The sequence below is a fragment of the Nyctibius grandis genome, chromosome 1 (genome assembly GCF_013368605.1).
Source record: "Nyctibius grandis isolate bNycGra1 chromosome 1, bNycGra1.pri, whole genome shotgun sequence".
Taxonomy (NCBI): Eukaryota; Metazoa; Chordata; class Aves; order Nyctibiiformes; family Nyctibiidae; genus Nyctibius; species Nyctibius grandis.
The window spans coordinates 11,612,293-11,632,857 of record NC_090658.1 but is presented as its reverse complement, the minus strand read 5'-3'; the positions used below and the strand labels follow the sequence as shown (position 1 = coordinate 11,632,857).

The 20,565-nt window shown below is 41.5% G+C and overlaps 1 protein-coding gene across 1 annotated transcript; it reads right to left on the bottom strand.

Annotated features, from left to right (window-relative positions):
* Positions 1–3,934: 3,934 nt before the first annotated feature.
* Positions 3,935–8,683, bottom strand: TMEM17 (transmembrane protein 17). The gene is made up of 4 exons (XM_068412344.1): positions 8,567–8,683; positions 5,319–5,422; positions 4,950–5,063; positions 3,935–4,563 (listed from the first exon to the last, which is right to left on the bottom strand). The coding sequence occupies exons 1-4, from the start codon at positions 8,667–8,669 to the stop codon at positions 4,312–4,314; spliced, it is 573 nt and encodes a 190-aa protein (XP_068268445.1). The 5' UTR covers positions 8,670–8,683; the 3' UTR covers positions 3,935–4,311.
* Between the last annotated feature and the right edge of the window lie 11,882 nt (positions 8,684–20,565).

Genomic DNA, 20,565 nt, shown 5'->3' with positions numbered 1-20,565 from the left:
AAGGAACACACACGGAGTTCAGGTATTAACAAATTAGCAACTATGCCCTCGAATACAAAATATACTCCTCATCTTCAAATTGATCAGTAACCTAAAAAAAGAGCATTTTAAGATAATATGCTCATTCATAACTTTTTTTTTTTTCAGTTAAAGGAAATATGTTGGTACAAATTTCCTTTCAAATTGGCTGTTGGCCTTTCCTAACAGCAAACTTGGTGAAATAAAATAACTGAGTTCTGTACATAGACTTTTGCCATTCAGAGATCTTGCTCGTCAAGGGAGAGCTATTGGTAGTTATCTAGATCATCAAAAAATGTTTTGTAGTTCTCCGCACAAACCCTAGTGAGGCAAAAAACTGCTAATGTAACACCCTGTTGTTCAAAACTGTCTAGATGCTGCTCAATGAACTCCCACTAGATTCCAATGTTCTTGAGTTCCCTCCTTTTGCCTTTGTTTCTGTCTACTCTGTAGAGGGGGGTTAAAAAAAAAAAAAGCCAAACCCTCTTGCTCCCCAAACACCTGCTTTGCTGAATCTAAAATTCTAATCTTCTGCTTGTGAATACTTTGCACTGCATGATGAGTATGTTCTTCCTGTTATGGGATGACGTATCTGCTCATAGCTATGTGAATAACGGGAGGAAGAGCATTTATGAAGGACTGCTAGTTTCCCTGCTGTGGCCTTTTGAAGTTCTCGTGTATCTTTCACTGTTTCCAGTCTGTTCTGGCAATTATTCCTGAACTTCTTCATTAAAAACAAACCAAGCTTTCCTATGTTTTTCTTTAAAACATTAATGCCAATATTGCTGCTCTGCTCTTGATGCTGGAAAGTTCTTCCATTTATTTTTTGATTTATATTGTGACAGTACCTTCTGTAGTGTTTTTTCCCCCTTTTCTTTTCCTCATGTGTTTCACTTGTTTCTCTTTTTACATGTGCCCCCCCCCCGCCCCTTATTGAAAGCTTCTGTTCCGAAGTTTGCTTTTGTGTGTCTGAAATTTCACTGTTACAAGTGACCTATGTTTTCTGCTTGTTTGACATCTTGCTGGTTCTTGTGAAATTTGGGAACTGAAGGAAAGTTTCAATGTGATTCTTCATTTTTGTTCTGTTTTCCTGAGCGCTACTGTAATTTTCTTCTCCTGTCTCTGAGATCATGAGAAGTAGGAAACTCATGGCAAAACTGTACCTGTAGGCACTGAATGTGAATTCTAGGTGCTTGCAGGCTTTCTTCATAATTAAATGTTTAAGCTGGTAATGATGAAATTAAAAATAGACTAGCAGGTCTGTTAGGAAGCCTGAGCACAGAGAATGCGGAGATCTTGTGTTTATCAAACATGTTGGTGAAGCTTTACATTACAGACTGGTTTCTATGTTAAGCATTTCCAAGCAACTCTATTTCTAACAGTGTTTCTCTGAATTCTATTTCCTGTATTGCCTCATCGACATTCTCTCTCTCTCTCCCCCCACCTCTCCAGCAAAGAGCTGTGTGTCCCTGTATCCTTGCCTCCTGGTAATTGTCTTTTATGGTAATTTGGTCTTCCAAGTGTGTGATTTCCTTACCACTAAACGCAAGGATTTTGAATCAAGTCTCATGGCCTTAGCCTGGAGGCCAGTTCCTTGTTGCCAGCATTGGTGTATGGTTGACTTTTTTCAGCTTTATGTTGTATTATTTGATGTACTTGGTGTTTAAAAATCTTCCCAACCATTATGCTCTTAATCTCACAAAAGAGTTTAAGTTTTGAACTTTTTAAGGCAATACAGAAAAGACAACCAAAGGATATGCCCTTTTCTAGTTAAGGCAAGAGATTGGATTACTATAGGTAATCATTCTGTCTCCTCAGAGCTTGGCTTACTGTACCATCTCAGTGTACTTCCCTCCTGATCTCCCATAGTGAGCTTTTAATAAGGGGAACAAGCAAGCTACATGCAGAGCAGAAGGGATGGTAACTGCCCTAGTGCCTCTTCTAAGCCATCCCAGTGCTTGCCCTGTCAATGATATCAAGGGCAGACTCAGGGAGCCAGAGTACCTGTGGAAAAGATACTGCTTTCCCTTAACTTGCATGTTCTCTTAGACAAACTGTTGGAAGGCATTGAAAACTAGCAGTGCTCAACTTCCCTGCTGCATCATAGTGAAAGGACAAGGGGTAACAGTTTTAAACTGAAAAAGGGTAGATTTAGATTAGATATTAGGAAGAAATTCTTTACTGTGAGGGTAGTGAGACACTGGAACAGGTTGCCCAGAGAAGTTGTGGATGCCCCCTCCTGGCAGTGTTTAGGGCCAGGTTGGATGGGGCTTTGAGCAACCTGGTCTAGTGGAAAGGTGTCCCTCCCTGTGGCAGCGGGGTTGGAACTAGATGATCTTTAAGCTCCCTTCCAACCCAAACCATTCTATGATTCTATCATTAGCCTGTATTTCCCTAACAGCCAGGTTTTCTTAGTGGTAGATGTGAATTCCTTGGAGGTCTACCCTACATCCTTGGCCAGGAAGGGCAGCCTTTGGTGTTAGTCCCATCCTATTAGGGCAGGAAGAGGTAGCTCTGTATGGCTACAGAGGCACCGAAACATCTGTGTTCCAGTTCACAGCCTCTGGAGAAAATAGGCTCCAAGGTATCTGATGTTTCTGTTTGGCCTGTCAGGACCCATTTTGCTGTTATCCATTATTGTAACAGATCCTACCAAGCTTCTCATGTAGCTCACCAGCCCTGACCTTGGCACTCTCCAGTAGCATAATTACAATTGACATGAAAACCGACGCAATGGGAACATTGCACATACTAAGAATGTTTTTACATTCTTAAAACCGCTGTAAAAGCGTTTTTGAAATGACATAACTTCTGCTTAAACCTCACCGTCTCTCTTGCAGGCTCTGCCTATGAGCCTCTAAATGTTTTATATTAACTGCTAAAGACACTCTTAGATTGTCTTACAGAAATCCTCTTTTTTCTGCACAATAGCTGATCCAAGACAGGAGTTTCTTTAAAAAGAAAGGGGTACATGCTCTGGTAATATAAGCTTTACAATAACAAAATGAAAAGGGAAATTTAGTAGGATTAATACCATTCCCTCATGGATTAAAAAAAAAACCAACCCAACAGTTTTGGTATAAGACAAAGCTAATGCCTTCTTTTCACTAGAGGTTCTATGAGCTTTAAATATACAGTGGCTTTTTCATGTTAGACCCATCTTTACATTCTTTTGAACAGCCGGGATGCTTGTGCCAGCTCTCAAAACTGATGACTCTTGTCCTGCTCAAAGACTCAAGGGATTTGGAGGAAAATTATTTTTATTTTTATCTCCATCCCTCCTTGACAGAAAAAGTGAACTTTTAGTCATTACCAAAACCGGAGAAGATAGTCTAGACATTAGCACAAATAACAGGAATGACAGAATCTTGGTATATGCCCTGGCTTGTGAGAAACAGGCTCTGCCTTTGCGACACAAACCAATTTTTTTAATGGCTATAATTTTGTTACTGCTGACTTACTGAATCCTCAGTTTGAGAAAATTGCACCACCCTGTTTGAACGGCTTGATAGTTAAAACTCTAGCTAAGCCCAAGAAGATGAATGTAGGAGTTTTGAGGAAGGAATACTTTTAAAATTCCATCTCTAGTTTATTAATAAGGAATTTCTAGTGCTGGAATTATCTAAAAGACCATCTCTGAAACTGTTGTCTCTGTTCACTATCTTATCATTGGTCTTTTTGGGCCTCAAGATTTCTTGGGGTTCTTTGTTGGTTTGGGTTTGGCTTCTGGTTTTGTAATTTTTTTTTTTTTTGCCTTAACTAAGGTACCAGACACTAAATATGTGCAACATATCTGGAAGAACAGAGAAAACTGGTATCAACACAAATAAAAATGTGTATAAAAGATTTATTGTAAACAAAACAATTATGTGCAAACAGTGAGGAAAAGACTGTCTTTTTAAAAACACCATGTGACTTTGTGAAATGTAAAACCTACCAAACCTACTCTGTTGGTACTCTATGCAGTAACACTTATAGTAACAATGCATACAGTCAACAAATAGTCCCCTCAAGCCAGTTATGTAATTGGCTTTGATTTTTTTTCTTGCAGAGTGGAGCTCCACTCTCTGAGGTTTAGTGTTGGCTCTTAAGATCTATTTTTTAGTATGTCTGATGTAGGAAGGTAAAGAATGACCCAACAAAATGGAAACAGAGCTGTGGCAACATGAGGTCCCCCTCTGTTAACTTCTCAGGCCCTCAGTGTGTGTGATCCCCAGCCAGCACTTGTCAGGTGAACCTCCTCGGCATGGGCCCCTACCAGCCACAGAAACTGCTCTCTTCTTTACCCAGGCTTCAAAAACGAGGCACAGGATGTTCCTTCAGCTGGTAAAATTCATTAAGGTGGAAATGAGTTGCCAGTTTGTTTACCATTCTTCTCAGGGTGACAAAGGCTGCAATGACTTGGAAGGTGAGGAAGAGGGCAAAGATGATATGGACTGCTCGCTCCAGTGGCTGAATTTTCAGACCTTCATTAAATAGCAAGAAGAGAATCATAGGCAACTGCAGGAGGAGACTCAGAAGCCAAAACCCAGCCAGCTCAGGGACCTGTAACAGGGAGACATCACCTATTAACTGTCAGTTAGAGATGAAAATATCCAAAACTTTGTGGAGAAACCCACATTTTTTTCAACCTTCAAAAAGCCAACACGTAATGTAAAATGGCAAAAGTGAGGTAATATTTCCATATACTGTGTTTTTTAACTGTACTTATTTTTTCTGACAAAACAGTTTTGGGGAGTGAGAGCTCTTCTGAGGGAAAACATCTTGGAATCACAAAAGTGGAAGCTGATGCAAAGGGAATAGAGGAGGCAGACTGGAACTCAGAGAAGTAACCACCTCCTCAACTTAAATCTCTTAGATGACTAGGTAGACTATTCTATGTTCAATTCCAAAATGCTCTCCTGCACAAATATATACATGTGGTAACATACCTTTTCCTGTAGATTGCCCATGTATCCCAGGTAGAGTCGAATGACCTCTATTAGAGAGGCCAGGATCATGATTGTGACCAGGATGAACTTGTAGTAATCTGACAAGTCTGAATACTAGAGGAAAGCAGAGAGTAAAAGTTTCTGCTGTGCTGTTTCATAACATGCTGTTTGTGATTATGTGAAGACACTGTATGCTACTGTAAGTTTACAGTGTTGTATTGGCTTTCAAATACTCTTAAACCTCCTATTTCAAGGAATTCCCAAATAAAGCTGATAAAGCTCACTGGAGTTGAGGTTATCTCAGTACTAGGAGGCATTTGATCAGAAACATATTACATTTGCAAACCATCACTTTTCTTCAGGACTCACCTTCAGATAGAGCACAACAACTGTGCTGAGCCACCAAAATGGGAAAAAATAAACGTTGAAATAGAGGGACATCTGCAGTGGTAAACTGGAAACTATTTCATTATCTGTAGATAGAGAGAAGTCTTTATCACTCCTAGTTTGTTCCATACTTCCCTTCCATAAATATGACAGAAAGATACTGCTCTACCTTAGCTTCTAGCAGGGCATTAACACTTGTCCCAGTCAAACTAAATGTTAAGAAAAATATTTGTATATATCCAGAGGAAAACTTCTACCCTATCTTGAGTTACACCATTTCCTGGAATCTAATGCAACTTTCAGTTAACAGAATACAGAATTCTTATCACTTAGTCATGTATTCAAGTTGAGTGTCTGATTGTTGATTACCTGGTGGCTTATGGCTTATTCCACAATCTCTGACTGATATGCTTAGCTCAAGTAGTGCTTTATACAGATAATGCAAAAAGAGTCAGTGGTTATTTCACTGCTGTTCCTAAGAGAATGGCCAAAGTTTAAATGAGTACATCCTCGATTACTGTTACTTTGTAGATGATCCTCCTGAGTAAGGACTTACTGCAAGAGAGCAGGTTTGCATTGCCCACTCTTCACTTTCAATCTCTATTTATATAGACATTTGGATGGAAGAGATGTTGCAAGCAGCTAGTAATTCCTCTAGTTCTTAACAGCTAACAATTTCAAATACATGTCAAACTAAAACTTATCCTTCAAAGTCTGGAGAGAACAAAATGTGTTCATAGAATGTGGAGAAAAGCAAATATTGAACTCTAACATGCAGGCAGTAAATTCTATATTTAGGATTTAATAATAGATTTACAAGATTAGACTTAAAACAAGGAAAAATTTAAAAGGGCATTCTAAGGGAGTAGTAATTTTTTTTTTAATGGGTGAAGTTTCATTGCTATATTCTAATTAACTGATATTGCATCCACTTTACTTCAATTACCAACAGTAGTCTTTCTCGTTTTCCCCAAATGAAGCCTGAAGGCACTTCTTCACTTGGTACAACCTGAGCAAGTTTAGAAAGTAGTCATTGTGACCTGCTGATTTGTACTCGCGTCCTGTGCCCCTGTCTGTCACAATGGTGACATTTGATTGAAAATGAGTCTAAACAGTCATTGTCTTGCTCTCAGCCTCAGAACCACCTCTCTTCTGACATTGCCTTCTCTTTCCATATCTTCTGACTATTCTCATACCTGTCTTTGTTCCATCTCAGTCTGGCATCCCTGTTTGCCGTCCAGCCACATGCAGCCTGGTACAGTCTGTTCCAGAAGTCTTTATGCCAGTTGCAGAAGTATTCATGGTAGCTACTAGACTAGGTGGGAAGGGAGGAGGATTTGGGAACAGAACTGGGACAGAACTTAAGGGTAGGGTGTGAGGGGCAGGGATTTGTTATACTGAAATAGAAGGTGCAAGACAACCAATGTATTTTTTTAACAATCCCATTTTTAAGCATCAATACTTTCTTACATCTGCAAAGGAATGAAAGTCTATAGGTACTTCAAAACCAGTTTCACTATTTACCTAAAATTGTCCCAGATGTCCTAATGAATGAATCTCTTAAACACCAGGAGGACTTTGGAGGGCACTGAGATACAATCCTAAAAGACTTTCATTTTTCAAAAACACATGACCATCCAATTACATATAAGTATGTTTCTGCCCTATATGTCTTGGATGAAAATTTAATGGTTCATGGCCCTATTACTTAAAAACAGAGGAGCCAACAATCTCAACTGTGATGAGAATGTTTTACGTATGTTAAAGGTTTCACTGACACTGCATTGGTATTTGTAGCTTCTGCTCAAGTTTTAAAACTCTGTTTTGGATGAATCTCTAGCAATATAAGTCAATTCTAATTCATCTGTTCTGAAACTGAACTAGTACTTATTTTCTGGGATTGCTAAAATTCATGCAAATGCTAGACAGTATTGTGATGGCCAATTCTTTGATGCTAGGGTAACTCACTAAGATATATACGTGTAAACTTAATTTTTGAAATCCTGATCTCCCAGAAGTTAATGGTACATTTGCAATGGGTTGGATATTCATGCAGGAGTTTTCATGATAGGAAACTGAAAAGAAATTACTAAAGATAGAAGCTCTTCCTAGAGTTAAGAAAATATTTCAGTGTTTGATAAATGTAATGAGGAATTAGTGTTAGCAGTATAACTACACTGGCATAACTACACAAAGAAAATGAGAACTCCCATCTTGAAATACAAATTACTTTTATTAATTTTAGCAGCTTGGAATGGATTTGTAAGTTGAAATTCACATGCTAACTTCTTATGAATATAACATTTCTATGCAGACAGACTGTGTTTATTTTCATGGCTATTGTCACTCCAAAGGTTATGAAAAGAGGACATGTTAGCCTGCGGGTTTCCCTGACAATATGATGAAAGAATATTGGTCCTTATGATAGCCTTGGAAGAAGGAAGAGAAAGCTGGCACATGGCAAGCTTGAGTTTTTGCTGCCTAACTCTAGCCTGGTACACCCCTTCATGCTTTAAGTGTCTTGGTGTCCTAACTGTGCAGGACTAGTGAGCTTAAAACAATAGCAGCTCAGATCTTGTATTTGTTCTCAGTGTTCTCCATAAATCACTTATACTTTTGGCACAGGCACAACACCTGGTGTGTAACAATGGATTTCATTGGCAATATTTTATGCAAAATAAGCTGTAAAGGTGGGTCTGGAGTGTTCTCCATACTGCTTTTAAATCAGACTGTTCCCCATTTAATATTTTAAGTGCAGATGAAGCCTGTCCTAGGCCTGCAACACTGCGGCATGTCCCGTGTAGGGCGATACTGCAGCTGCTATAGTTTTACCCCAGACACCATGGATGCAGCCACAGGACACGACTGACCGTGACCCCAGCCCTCATCTAAAGGGCCCCTCTGCTTCTCACCCCTCGGCTGGCACCGGTGTCGCCGGGGTTTCTCTGAGGCCCTTTCCCGGGGTCTCCGGGCTGGCGGAGAGCGACGGGGCTCTAGCAGCGGCACCTCAGCCCTCCTGCCCGAGGATGGCGGGGAGGCGGACGGGGACACCCTGCTGGGGAGGGGACTCGGCCCTTCCCCCGGACGGGCGGGCACGGCCGCCAGTGCATGGCCCCGCCCGAACGGCCGCCAGGTGACGGCTGACGCCGCCATCTTCAATCCCGGGAGGCTCCCCCCGCCGCCGCCGCACCCGCCGCCATTTTTCTTGCTGGCGAGCCGCTAACGCTCACCTGCGCGGTCGCCCGGGTACTGCGGGCCGGTGCGGTGGCTGTCGGTGAAGACGGTGCGGCTGAAGGAGCCCAGCCGCCTCCGCAGGGGCTCGGGCAGCGCCATGGCGCGGCCCGCCGTTGCTGTGGCGACGGGGCGGGGGCGCGCAGGCGCGGTGGGAGGCGGGGGCGACGCGGGGTTCCCGCCTGCCGCGGGCCGGGCCTTCAGGGGTTGGGGTGGGGGGAGGAGAGCGGTGCGTGTGCGCTGTGGTCAGTGTTACAGCGGAGCTTTCAGGGAGAGATACCGAGCCGGGAGATTTGCGATTACTGGTTTGATGTAAAAGCCTATTTGTTCTGTGCACGTGAGGGCGGTCACTGCTGTCTCAGTGCGCGCTTACACGCGTACAGAGGTGCGTTCCTGCTTACTCCTGTGACATACGTTTGTGTGCACAGAGGAGAACATCTTTGCTTGTCACAGTCCCTGTGCAAGCGTGGTGCTTTCCTGCCTCATTGGACTGTTCGTCATCCCTGGAAAATGAAAAAGCGGTGATACCAGACCGTTTAGTAAAAGTAGGCCTCAAAGTAGGTCCTAAAAGGGCCCACTTGGTGTAACCTTTAAACAGAACCACACTTCCTTTCAGTAATTTTCCTTTCAGCTAAAGTAACTGCACTTTCTGAAGCTAATTGCTTGCTTTGCAGACAGTATCTGCTGCTAGGACTGATAACTCTTAAAGTTCTGGTGCGAATGGTATGCAGAAAGACTCTTGCTTGTGCTTATTCTTAGAGAATCCAAGGTCTCTGTTAAATTCTTCATTAATTACAAAGAAAGGCCAAAGATAACAAGACTGCGAATAATGACTTGATTCACAACTCTGACACCAAGAGAAGAGAGAAATCCTGTAAGAACCAGAACAGTATCTTTTCCTTGGAGCCACCTGCATGTGCATCAAGCACGCTTGTGCAGAAATGGGATCATACAGAACTATGGGGGAATAACGACCACCAGAGACCCCCCCATGAAAGCCCCTCAGAGACTCAAGCCGTGTGCATAATGACTATGAATATGTATAACCATTCCAGGAGATTTCATGCATATGCATGTAACCAGGTGATAAAAGCTTTGACTAATGCAATATATGGTATGCGTGATACATGGAACAATCCGCCATGCATCCGGTGCTGTAATAAAGAGAATGCCTGCTTCTTAATGCTACATTGGTGTTAAGGAGTTTTATTCATGATTTCAGTGATAGTGGCACCCAGCAGGCAGGTCAGGCAGAGCCATTCATGGCATGGTTGGCAGTAAGCCCAGCATGCGAGAGTTGCCCAAAACAGCATCCTTTTTCCTCAGAGGTGCTGGTGCGTGCCAGCTCTATCTTCCCAAAGCTCCTATGTCATTTTGGTTCCTTTCTAATCAGTTGGAGTGGATTTTTTTCTAGTCTGTTAGGGTAGGGTTTGGGTTTTTCTGAAAAGGTAATTATAGAACCATACAATTGTTTTGGTTGGAAAGGACCTTTTAAGATCGAGTCCAACCATTAACGTAACACTACCAAGTTCACCACTAAACCGTATCCCTAAGCACTACATCTATACGTCTTTTAAATACCTCTAGGGATGGTGACTCCACCACTTCCCTGGGCAGCCCGTTCCAATGTTTGATAACCCTTTCAGTGAAGAAAATTTTCCCTGATATCCAATCTAAACCTCCCTGGCACAGCTTGAGGCCATTTCCTCTTGTCCTATCATTTGTTACTTGGGAGAAGAGACCAACACCTGCCTTGCTACAACTTCCTTTCAGGTAGTTGTAGAGAGCAATGAGGTCTCCCCTGAGCCTCCTTTTCTACAGACTAAACAACCCCAGTTCCCTCAGACGCTCCTCATAAGATGTGTTGTCCAGACCCTTCACCAGCTTCATTGCCCTTCTTTGGAAATGATGAAATAGTGGTCCAAGGAAAGCAGTTGCAGGACTGTTCTGCTTCTATCAGGATAAATCCAGGGGAATGATGGTGCTTGATAATGGCTAGAGAGAAGGGGGAGTAAAATAAGGATGGATATTGACAGATCTATTTTATTGCTTAAGGTGAATATGAATGATCCTTGTTTTATGGTAGATTCACATATAGCTAAACTAGAAAATACCTTTTCCTCAAGGAAACTGCCTGTGTCACTGAGTTAAAAGCAGTGGTGATATCAATGCAGTTTTTTATTCTGTTTAGTTTTTGTCCCTTATAGGAGGCCCTCAGGGCATTATGCAAAGTTAATGATGTAAACACAAATTCTGCTTGTTCTTCTATTTGGAAAATGTAGTCCCTCTAAAAATGAGGTAATCTGTTCACCAGGTTTTTCAGCCCCCTTAAGGCCTGATTCCTTCTGAGGGGAAAGGATGCCATTCTTGAGTGTGCAGGAAATTATTTTCTGCATGACCAGAATGAAAGAGCAGCTTGTGCCTTTTACTGTGAGAACTGATAACATTTGTGATTTTACTGTGCCTAATATGACACATCGACTCCCTTCTCCTGCCTTCCCCCCGCCCCCCAATCATATTTAGCTACTTCCCTGGGTGATCGTTCTCTAGCATGACTTTCCAAACTCTGTTGTCTCAGAATAAATAATTTAAAGTCTAGTTTAAGTTTAATTTCATTCTGTCCCACTGGGAGAACTGCAGAGAAAGATGGCTAAATGAGCAGGAGTTCTGAGAAATCCATTTGGCTTTCGAGCTGATGAATGATGTGCTATTGACAACAGATAATTTTCAAAGAACTTCTCCAAACATGGGTATGCCAGCAGGAATCTGCATTAAAAAAAACCTGAAGACCTTCAGAAAAAATGGAGAGGAAATAATTTTTAAATAATGGCAGCAGGTTGGAAGGGAGAAGGAATTAAAGGTATCACAGAATTTCAAGTGATGCTGTGCATGTCCCATTAGAGGCAGGGAGGGCAGCAGGCTTTGCTGTGTAAGTGGTCCTAAAAAATAGTTTTAAACACAGGTGAGGGTTATCCCTATTTTACAGGTAAGACAGAACAAGAGAAGACGAGTCCTGTGAAATGTTGTTTGCAGTTGTTGTTGAAACCTACAGAAAAAAAGGCACATAATTCAGCACATCCTGGATATAAGCAGACAGATAAGTCGTCCAGTGAAAAATACCCCTTACAAAGTATGAAAACATAAGGTAAAAGAGGTGATGTAGCTTTTGTCATACAAGATATGTCTGTACAGCAGTGACCACAGCTCAGCAATGCTTCCTGGACTACCTCTGAACTAGGTAGCTCAGGCTTGCTGACAAGACAGCTCTACAAGCAGCTGTTTTAGTAAAGGCGAAAAGTTTCAGTATTTTTCCAGCTTTTTTGACCTGACTCTATCTTAAACTGGGAGGCTTCCCCTGTAATCAGTACAGTGAGTGTGATGCCTGTGTGAGCTAGCTTGTTGAGGAGGGGGGGGGGGGAGGGTAAAACAAAACAAGCTGCAGTCACATATGCACGTCATGTTGTGTCCTAACCAGACGTGGACCTCAAAGCTCTGAGCTGTGAAGGCACTAGAGGCATACTGCAGTTTCAGTGATAAAAATCTGTCAGTGGATGCCTGTTAATTGGCTAACTAACTAATAAATAACAGAAGAACTTAAAGATCACTTTTATATTTGAGGAAACATTATGAAAAAGCAGCGTTAATTTAGATTCCGAACTTCTAAAAGTGCGGTCTGTATTTGTTATCTTACTAATTGCCAGTAGGTGCTAGAAATCTATTTCCTGTCAGGCCCAACAACTATAATGGTGACTTTTGCACTATCTAGCAGATCTTACCATAAAGTTCTCTGCTATAGACAGTGCAAGATGATGAATCTGTGCAAGATTTCCAGTGGGATTGCCTGAAACCTTGTTTTACTGTTGTTGCCTTGATCCTGATGTGGTTAACCACTCTTTAAGTTAGGGAAACACTAGTCCCATACTCTCAGCTAATTAGATGCAAGGAATAGGTTTATATGAATTAAAAGTATGGCAGGGTTTTGATTAAGTCAGATATTCATGGAAGTCTCAGTTTTTGTTTTTAGTATAAGCTGGTGGCCTGTAAAAGTTCAGCCTTTAAGGATTTTTCTCTTTGATTACTTTTTCAGAAAGAAAGAATGGAAGAATGTTCCCCGAACTACACAATGTTATGTCTTTTCCCGATGCCAGTGGTTTTGAGCGGGGGCCCTGATCTCCCAAGCACTTTTGATTTTCTTATGTTCCCCAATTCTGAAAACCTGTCGAGCATACAGTCAGGTATCCTGCCGGCCACTCTGTGGCAGTCGGTGGCACTTTGCAACATTGGGCTCTGCTCATTCAAAAACTGTGAAGCAATCCAGCTTAGCAGTCAGTGAAGTGTAAAACTAAGTAGTAGGTAAAGGAAAGGCTGGTGGAATGCAGACACCACAAGAAATGCATGCGTTTGCCATGTGAACTCAATTTCCAGACTCAAGGTGTGAATCTGTGATATTTGGCAGCCTTACATTTTCAGCAGATGGCCAAATGTCCTACACATCCCCATGAAATAAAATTGTGCATGTTTTTGTTTAATATTTTTGTCTACGCAGATGCTTAAAATATTCCCCAAAGATGGAATATATACTCTTTGTTTTTACTAATGCTGTTTAATTTTCTTTAGACTGAGGCATACATTTTTTGTCAATTTAATGAACAGAATTCTTCTGATTTTCTGTAGGGGAGGTTGGAGAGCACCTATTCCAGTTTCAAGCAGAAGAGAATCTTAAAACTTCAAGGATCAGAACACCAGGCCATCTTCATTGACAAGTCAGAGCTTCCTGTAACAGAAGGATATAAATCTATGCCATAAGGAGTGGAAGAAGGAAACACATCTAACTGTTATGTGGCTCTAACAGTTACGATGACCATCTCTATAAATAGTGTAAGTGTTCAGCTTTTGTGATGAAACTATATTTGGCCTTTTCCTTTTCTAATGGAAAGGCATCCCATTACTGAATGTCTTTGTCTAACTGCATATGAATGGTTAAGGTGGAAATAACCAGATTTTCAATTCTCTGTGCTTCAAAATAAGCTAGTGAAAAGTGAAACTGTAAGAAATAAGCCCATAATTGTGCAGCATATTAAATGACTGTTTTATTTCTCTCCACACATGCTAGCTATAAATAAAACAAAAGTCTCTGAAAATCTGCCTGAAAGCTTTAAATCAGAGGAATATTGGATCTTTGTGTATCCACAGTAGTCCAACTAAGTTGGTAGACACTGGCTTGGCTCCCAGACCGAAGCTCCTGGGGCTCTCTGGCAACAGCACTGAGCCATAAACACCAGATGCAGTATATCTAACAAAATTAAATATCAGCAGTTTTTTACAGTTGGCATTTCAGAAACACAGAGTTCATTTAAATAGTGCCAGTGGTTTATCTTTGCACCTGAATCGCAATTGCTGTATTTCTGAATGTGCTGGTGTAGAATCTCACAAACACTATTTTCCCTGGCGTGCCTGTGCTGCTGTCCCTGGTGTAGCCATACGTGTGCAAGCAACAGAAATTACTCTCCTCTTTGCTTACCCCTTAACACCTGCTCAGTGTTTTAGCAGAAGTGCTGTAAAACATGTAAAAAGTGCTGGTGAGCTGAGGTATGTGCAGGCAAGCAGAGTACAGGCTTGCTTTCTCCTCATGTCCTCAGAATGAAGTGACAGATTGGGAGTTTTAACAAATTACAAATGCCACAAGTACTCTAATGTGTGTGTGTTTGAAAGGATTGTGTTATTAGTTGTGACAGTGTCTGCCAGAGCAATTTCACAGCTGTGCTCCTGGCTTGCAATACTCTAGGACAATCTTTCTCTGTGTCACTGGTATACTGTTCATAGGAAGGAATAATGTGCTTGCTGCACGTGTCTGTCCTTCTCTACTGATTACTGGTAGAGTCTAGTTGTTTTGCTAAATCAAGGTGCCCAGCTGTTTGAAAACTGAACACTTTACACAGATCTAAGCTCTCCCAGAGCTTGCTTTGTGGATCTGAGCTCCTCTGGATGGTAGGGGTCTCTGTGTTCTCCAGGCATCACATCAGATGCTTTACCTGTACTCAGTGTAACTCTTGCAAAATGCTTCCTGAGAGTGCCGGTGCTTTATCTTTTTATTGCAGAATTTAAAGATGGCACAGCATTTAAAAATTTACCTCCAAGGTGGCATGCATCAGTGTGATCATAAACCCATGCAAAGGCAGGACTTATTTTGCTGTTGTGTGACTGACTTTGCTATTGCGTGCTGCTGACAGTTCCCTGTTATAGCTGTTTTGCACATCCTTTGCAATTAGTTCAAGACCAAACCCTGACTGAGTGATGGAGGATAACATTAGTAATTTGATTATTTGGGGGGGTGGAGGAGAGGGGGGGAAGCCACAAGGCAGAGAGGACTGTTGTTTAGTTAAGAAACTAATTGCAGGGTTAGGTTTTTTATTTTTAGTTTCTGAATTCCTATTTGGACAGTTACATAAATGCCTAATTTCAAAAGTGTGAGTATGTCAAAACTTCAATGCAACTTAAGTGGGAGCTGTAGCAGTTCCCTAAATTAAGGCCAAATATTTGGATTCTCTGATATGTGTTTGGGTGCCTAAATTTGGATTTCTGAACAAGAGCAAATTCTCCATCTGCTTTGAAGTTTTGCTGTATGTAAAGGCATGTGTTGTGTTGTCAGGTCAGCATCAGTGGGTTTCCTTTACCCGTTCTTCATATCCAGGATGACACTTCCTCCTTGTGAGAGTAAAGCATTATGAGAATGACTGGAAAGCCCACAGATCTTGCTGCCTAAGATTAAGGCATAGAAGCAGAGTTTTAGTTCAGGGCCTCTAGCTTCAAACATCATGGGTTATACTTTTGTGGATGTTAGTGCAACACCACTGCAATCTATGGTATCTCTGTTGGGAGGCGGATTTGGCTCCATATTTATTTTTGTTCCGTAATCTGTTAGCTTTAGGCTTTTTGCTGTGTTTCCAAACAAAGCAAACGTGGCTCAAGTTCTCATCAAGTAGTAAGAAGAAAGAGTGTAGTGACTCTCCGAAGTTCCAAAGGGTGCTTAATTCTTTCTTTATTACATTTTCAGTTATTTAAGGTAGGAGCTTCTTATTTGTGGCTACACGTTGGCTACTTGCACCATTGTACCTCAGTCTCAGCTGTGATACTAGTTGCTGTCATAGTGTGAATGATCATTTTGAACTCTCCAGTCTGCTGTCTTTGAAATGTAAAATTTCTATTTGTCGTTTGAAGATGGGGTTTCTTACGTAACCAGAATCTATGAAGTGGTGCTTAAGACTGGAGAAAGTCTAAAGGGATTTTTATTATAAAGATGTTGCTTAAAATCAAGGAATTCCTTTCCTGCATGCTGCATTGTTTCCATTCATGGTGGAGGAGGCAGGATTAAAGGATCAAATTCGGCTTGCTTACTTGTCCTCTTTCTCCCTGAAATGCTTTATTACAGGACTCAGTTAAGAGCAGATTTTTCCTTCATACTTTATCTACAAGGCCTTGCCTGCCTTTATGAAATATTGAATTTACAGCTGCAGGATTTATTACAACAATATTTTAAAACATTAGATGCTGCTGCAGCAGGTCTAATTAAAAACAACATTTCACCTGCACAGTCCAGCACTCAGTGCATTTCTAAACTGCAGCATCTACATCAAGAGGCAAATGCAGACTGTGTTTATACATGTTTAAAGGACAACCAGAGGTACCAGTGAGAAAAGCTAGTCTGCTTTGAAGTGCCACTGGGCTGTAATTTCTTCTTGAACTTGAATTTAGCACAGCTTGAGACAGGTTTTTTGCCTCTGTGGCATCACTGAGTTGCAGTGGTTTAGTTGAGGGGGAAGACCTGTGCTGAGGTGCTGTAGGCTTTGCGTTAACAATGTGTCAAATTTTGTACTTTGCCATCCTGATCAGTTAGAAGTAATTAAAATAAAATGTGGAAATCAACAAAGGTGACTTTTACTTGACTAGTTGATTTCTATTCAGCTAGTCGCTTTTGCTTTTAAAAAATCATGAATATCCACTAGGTCTTGTCTGATGCAACCTGGCACACCTGCAAATTCCCTAAAATCCTCCATATAAGTCAGCAAGGCCCTGGAGAGGGAACTTCATCTTCCTGTCCCAAAGCCAGGCCAACCATGTCCAAACCACACCTTTCCAATGACAGAGACTACTCAGCCTGCCTGGGCAAACCTATCCTGGTGCTCAGCTGTCTGTATCAATATGAAATGCTGTCCTAATACCTAGCCTAAGTCATGCTTTCTTTAGTTAGTAATTTATTTCTTGTCTTACCTGCCATGGACATGCAGCTCCTTAAACTGCTTCTTTCTGCAGCTACCTTTTCATTTCTGTATTTAAGTTCCCTTATCTGCTCTTCTGTAAGTAAAACAAATCTAACCAAACAAATCAGTGTCTGTTTATGCTAGATGTTCATCACAGTAGGTCTCCCCTAATTTCCTTGAGAGGAAATACTAACAGGCAAAGAGGGAGAAGATTTAGGAGATGAGTACACTAGAAGAGCTTCAGTGTACGTTGCAAATTGCCCACTGTGGTACCAGACAGCTGTCATTGATCATGCCTAAAGAACATGTCCTTTCCTTGAACATTAAGTGTGGCAACCCACTGTACTAGGACTCAGGATTGATATTGCTGTCCTGCAAGGTTAATTAGGAATTTACTAGCCCAGATAACAGACGCTTTGAGAGACGCAAGTATGATTAACTTCATAAATACATATTAGGAAATCATAGGCAGTGTTCTAACTGTAATGTATTTTCCCCGAAGGAAAATATGCCTGAGTAAAGAAATCAGAAAGAACTTGATGCCAAATGCAAAATGGAAGGAAATTCCTATAAGGCTGGAGTCTATCCATATTTTTTTCTGAGCGGTCTTTTCCTTTGAAGAAATAGATGAGGAGTTATTTCTCTTCATTTTATTCTCCCCTAATCTCCAAACTCTATATCACTTTCCTAAAACACACTAGCAGGTATCACGTGCATACATAACATAACATTCCCTAGGAGACTTGTTACTGCTTTATGGTCACCGCAGTTGGATTTGTTTATAAAAAGGCAAGCAGCTCCTTGAGACAGAGATAGTATAAGTCAGTATTTGCTCCTGTGCTGCAAGTGGATTTCTGAGTGTTATAGTATAAAGGAGATGAGTTTTCTACAAAGCTGTAAGACCAAAGAACCCTCAAGGTGAATTCAAGCGGTCCTCATAAAGATTGTTTATTATAAAAGTCTCAATTATCAGACGTGGAGGGCCTTTAATATCAGATCTGGGTTAGCTGCTTGAGTTTGCAAATTATTCTTAAAGCTGTCGGTACCTACAACTTGCCATTCAGCCTTGTCTCGAGGAGTCCTAGTTTAAGAGTGACTGAAAAAAAAATTGCTGGGCAGTCCCTTCTCAGCAGCCTGTCCTGGCAGAAGGTGACATGTTGAGATTATTCCTGAATCCTGCTGACCCTTGTTTGTGGGAACATCTGTTGGCAGCAGACATGGCTAGAAGAGCTTACACGAGTGATTGGGCCTGGGATCTGGCAGCCGTAGATTAGAGTTACACAAAGCTGCCGTAAAGCTGCCTCATGCTGAGGGTGTGTTCTGCACAGCCAGGAGGGAGAATTGCAGCCTCAGAATCTGCACTGACAGCGCTTTATTTCAGCCATTATGTCCCAAAATCTCATCCTGGTGAAGGGTGGAGTCAATCAACTGAGTAACTTACCCTTCTGTTATTTCTGTTCTGTTCTCAATGTTTCCTTACTGTGCAAGAGTGGTCTTCTACTGGACGGTATTTTAGAGCAGCTTTTTGCTGTATGCCTTTTGAAGGAGAGAGTAGTGCCAAGTTAAACTAAACTTCAGAATACCACATTATTTGGGGAGAAAGCTCATCAACTAGTTTCCAGTACAAAGGATAAAAAGCTGTAATTCCTTGGGGCTGGCTTATTTTTTCTAAGAACAGACAAGTAATGTAGCCATATTTTTCAGTCCTGTGTCTGATCAGGGTCCTGACAGCACTAGGCACTCTGCTGAAGTGGATTTAAAGATGTAGCTTATTTTTTTTCAGGTAATCGAGAGCTTTAACCTTTCAGACGAAACAAGCAATACAACTTCACTAGGGACTTATGCAGGGAGCTTTGTAACTCCTGATGCAATGAGAGCTTGTTTCTTTTCCAGTCTGATTTAACTGGGTTCCACATGTGCTTAAGAGCTTTGCTGAGTCTAGGCTGAGAAGTACTTTTCATGTAGGAATGCTGAAGAAAGGATAATGACCACAAGAGCCGGGTAGCAGCAAAGGCTTCATCCTGCTCCCTTTGAGTCCTGACTTGTCTTGCTTTGATACTAGCAGGATATCAAGATGATAGAAGTAGAATTTTTCATCCAATATATTTGTTTGCTTGGTTTTTGCCCCTTGCTGCCTGCCCCTTTTTGCCTATGTGTAAGTGCTTTTCTAGTCCGGGGCACTTCAGATAAATTTTCATTTAAAAATCCTTACTAACTACACCTGAATTTTCAGTCAGAACTTTCATCAAATTCAAGTGCTATTCATTGTGCAAATGTTGGCTGATATTTAGGCTTTTGGGCTGATTAATTTCACATACTGTTTTCTGGAAACTGCAATACTCCATTGCTCAGGCAAATATTGGCCCAGTGTATGGAAAATGGCTAGTGATCCAGCTGCTTTGGGGCTCCCAGCTGGAGATGCATTAAAAAGAGTTGGTTTTCAGAGTACCTCCACCTTCTGAAATGGAAGTTATTCTTGGGTTTTACCAAGGCACTGAGGCCTTTAAAATCATTGCTGAATTTAGAATACTCATTGATCACAAACGCAGTTCCACGTTGTCCTCCCAGTATTATTCATATTACTTATGGCAGTGAATTATAATCAAGTAGTGCTGGAATAAAGGGACTAATATACCATGCAGATGCAGCTCAATACTTGCTTGCAGAAGGTACTTGAGACTGCACAAGTACATGGTGCTCAGCTGGCAATGCTATACATGGTATGCCTCTATGTTAATGTATGCTGAAGGTGTTCCTTACCTGGCTTCAGACTGTGCTTTGCAGCAATCCCTTATGCACACCACCAGTGTGCTCAGAGTGGTTTCCTTCCTGGTGGACCAAGGTTGAAGTCACATAGGAGCGCTCCAGATGGTAGCACAACGTTCTCCAGCAGTTAGTGCTTAGGCATGCCTGTGACCTGCAACTGATACAAGCCGCATCGCTGGTGAATGTTATGTAGACAGAAAGTCTTAGGACTGCAGCAGATCACGTCAAATCAACCCCCAAGCCTCCGCTCTTTATGCTGTGCCAGGGAGTGTCGTAGATGCACCCAAAAAGCACAGTTCTGATCCAGCTGTGCTGTTTATGGGTGCCGATAGTAGAGAACACACCGAGACCTGCACATAGAAATAATTGAGACCAGATGCCAGCAAAAAAAGCCCACGGGTAACTCAAGCAATCCTGCTTACTTCAATCTGGCTGTTTGTCCCGGTGTGGATTTGCAAAAACCCACCCCATAGCAGTGTGTCCATACCAACATTGCCAAGCCACTTTCAAAGGATACTGCATCTGTTCTTTGTGGAAGTGATGAGGGACTTCCTCAAGCTCATGGTGAGAAGCCAAGAATCAAAATCAGTGGTTTTATTTTTGCTTTTTGGATGGAGTTTGTTCTCACTGCATAATTCTTTGCAGCCCCAGGGAAATTTTCTGGTAAATGTTAGGTGTCAATGGCCTGAAACATGGAGTCTGAGCGATGTGGGGTTTACAACACGAGAGACAAAGCGGTTGCTTAAAATTTTGTTCCCTGAGAAAGTTGGTAAATTTTTCTCACTGATCATGTAACTTGCAAGAGGAGAGAGGGAAATAAAAGTTGACTATGAAAGTTTAATGCAGAAATTACTCAACACTTGTTTTTCTAAGCTTGAAACCAGAAAAATAGTGTTCTGTTCAGTGTTTCCACCATATCTATACATAGGGTGAAATGTGTACAGTCTTGAGAGAAAGCTAGTGAATTTGGCAGG

Coding starts and splice junctions, on each gene's coding strand:
- TMEM17 (XM_068412344.1), bottom strand. CDS start 8,669: ATGGCGCTGCCCGAGCCCCTGCGGAGGCGGCTGGGCTCCTTCAGCCGC. Junction 5,064..5,318: donor TTGTTGTGCTCTATCTGAAG/GTGAGTCCTGAA, acceptor GCTTTCCTCTAG/TATTCAGACTTGTCAGATTA. Junction 4,564..4,949: donor TGGGCAATCTACAGGAAAAG/GTATGTTACCAC, acceptor TCCCTGTTACAG/GTCCCTGAGCTGGCTGGGTT.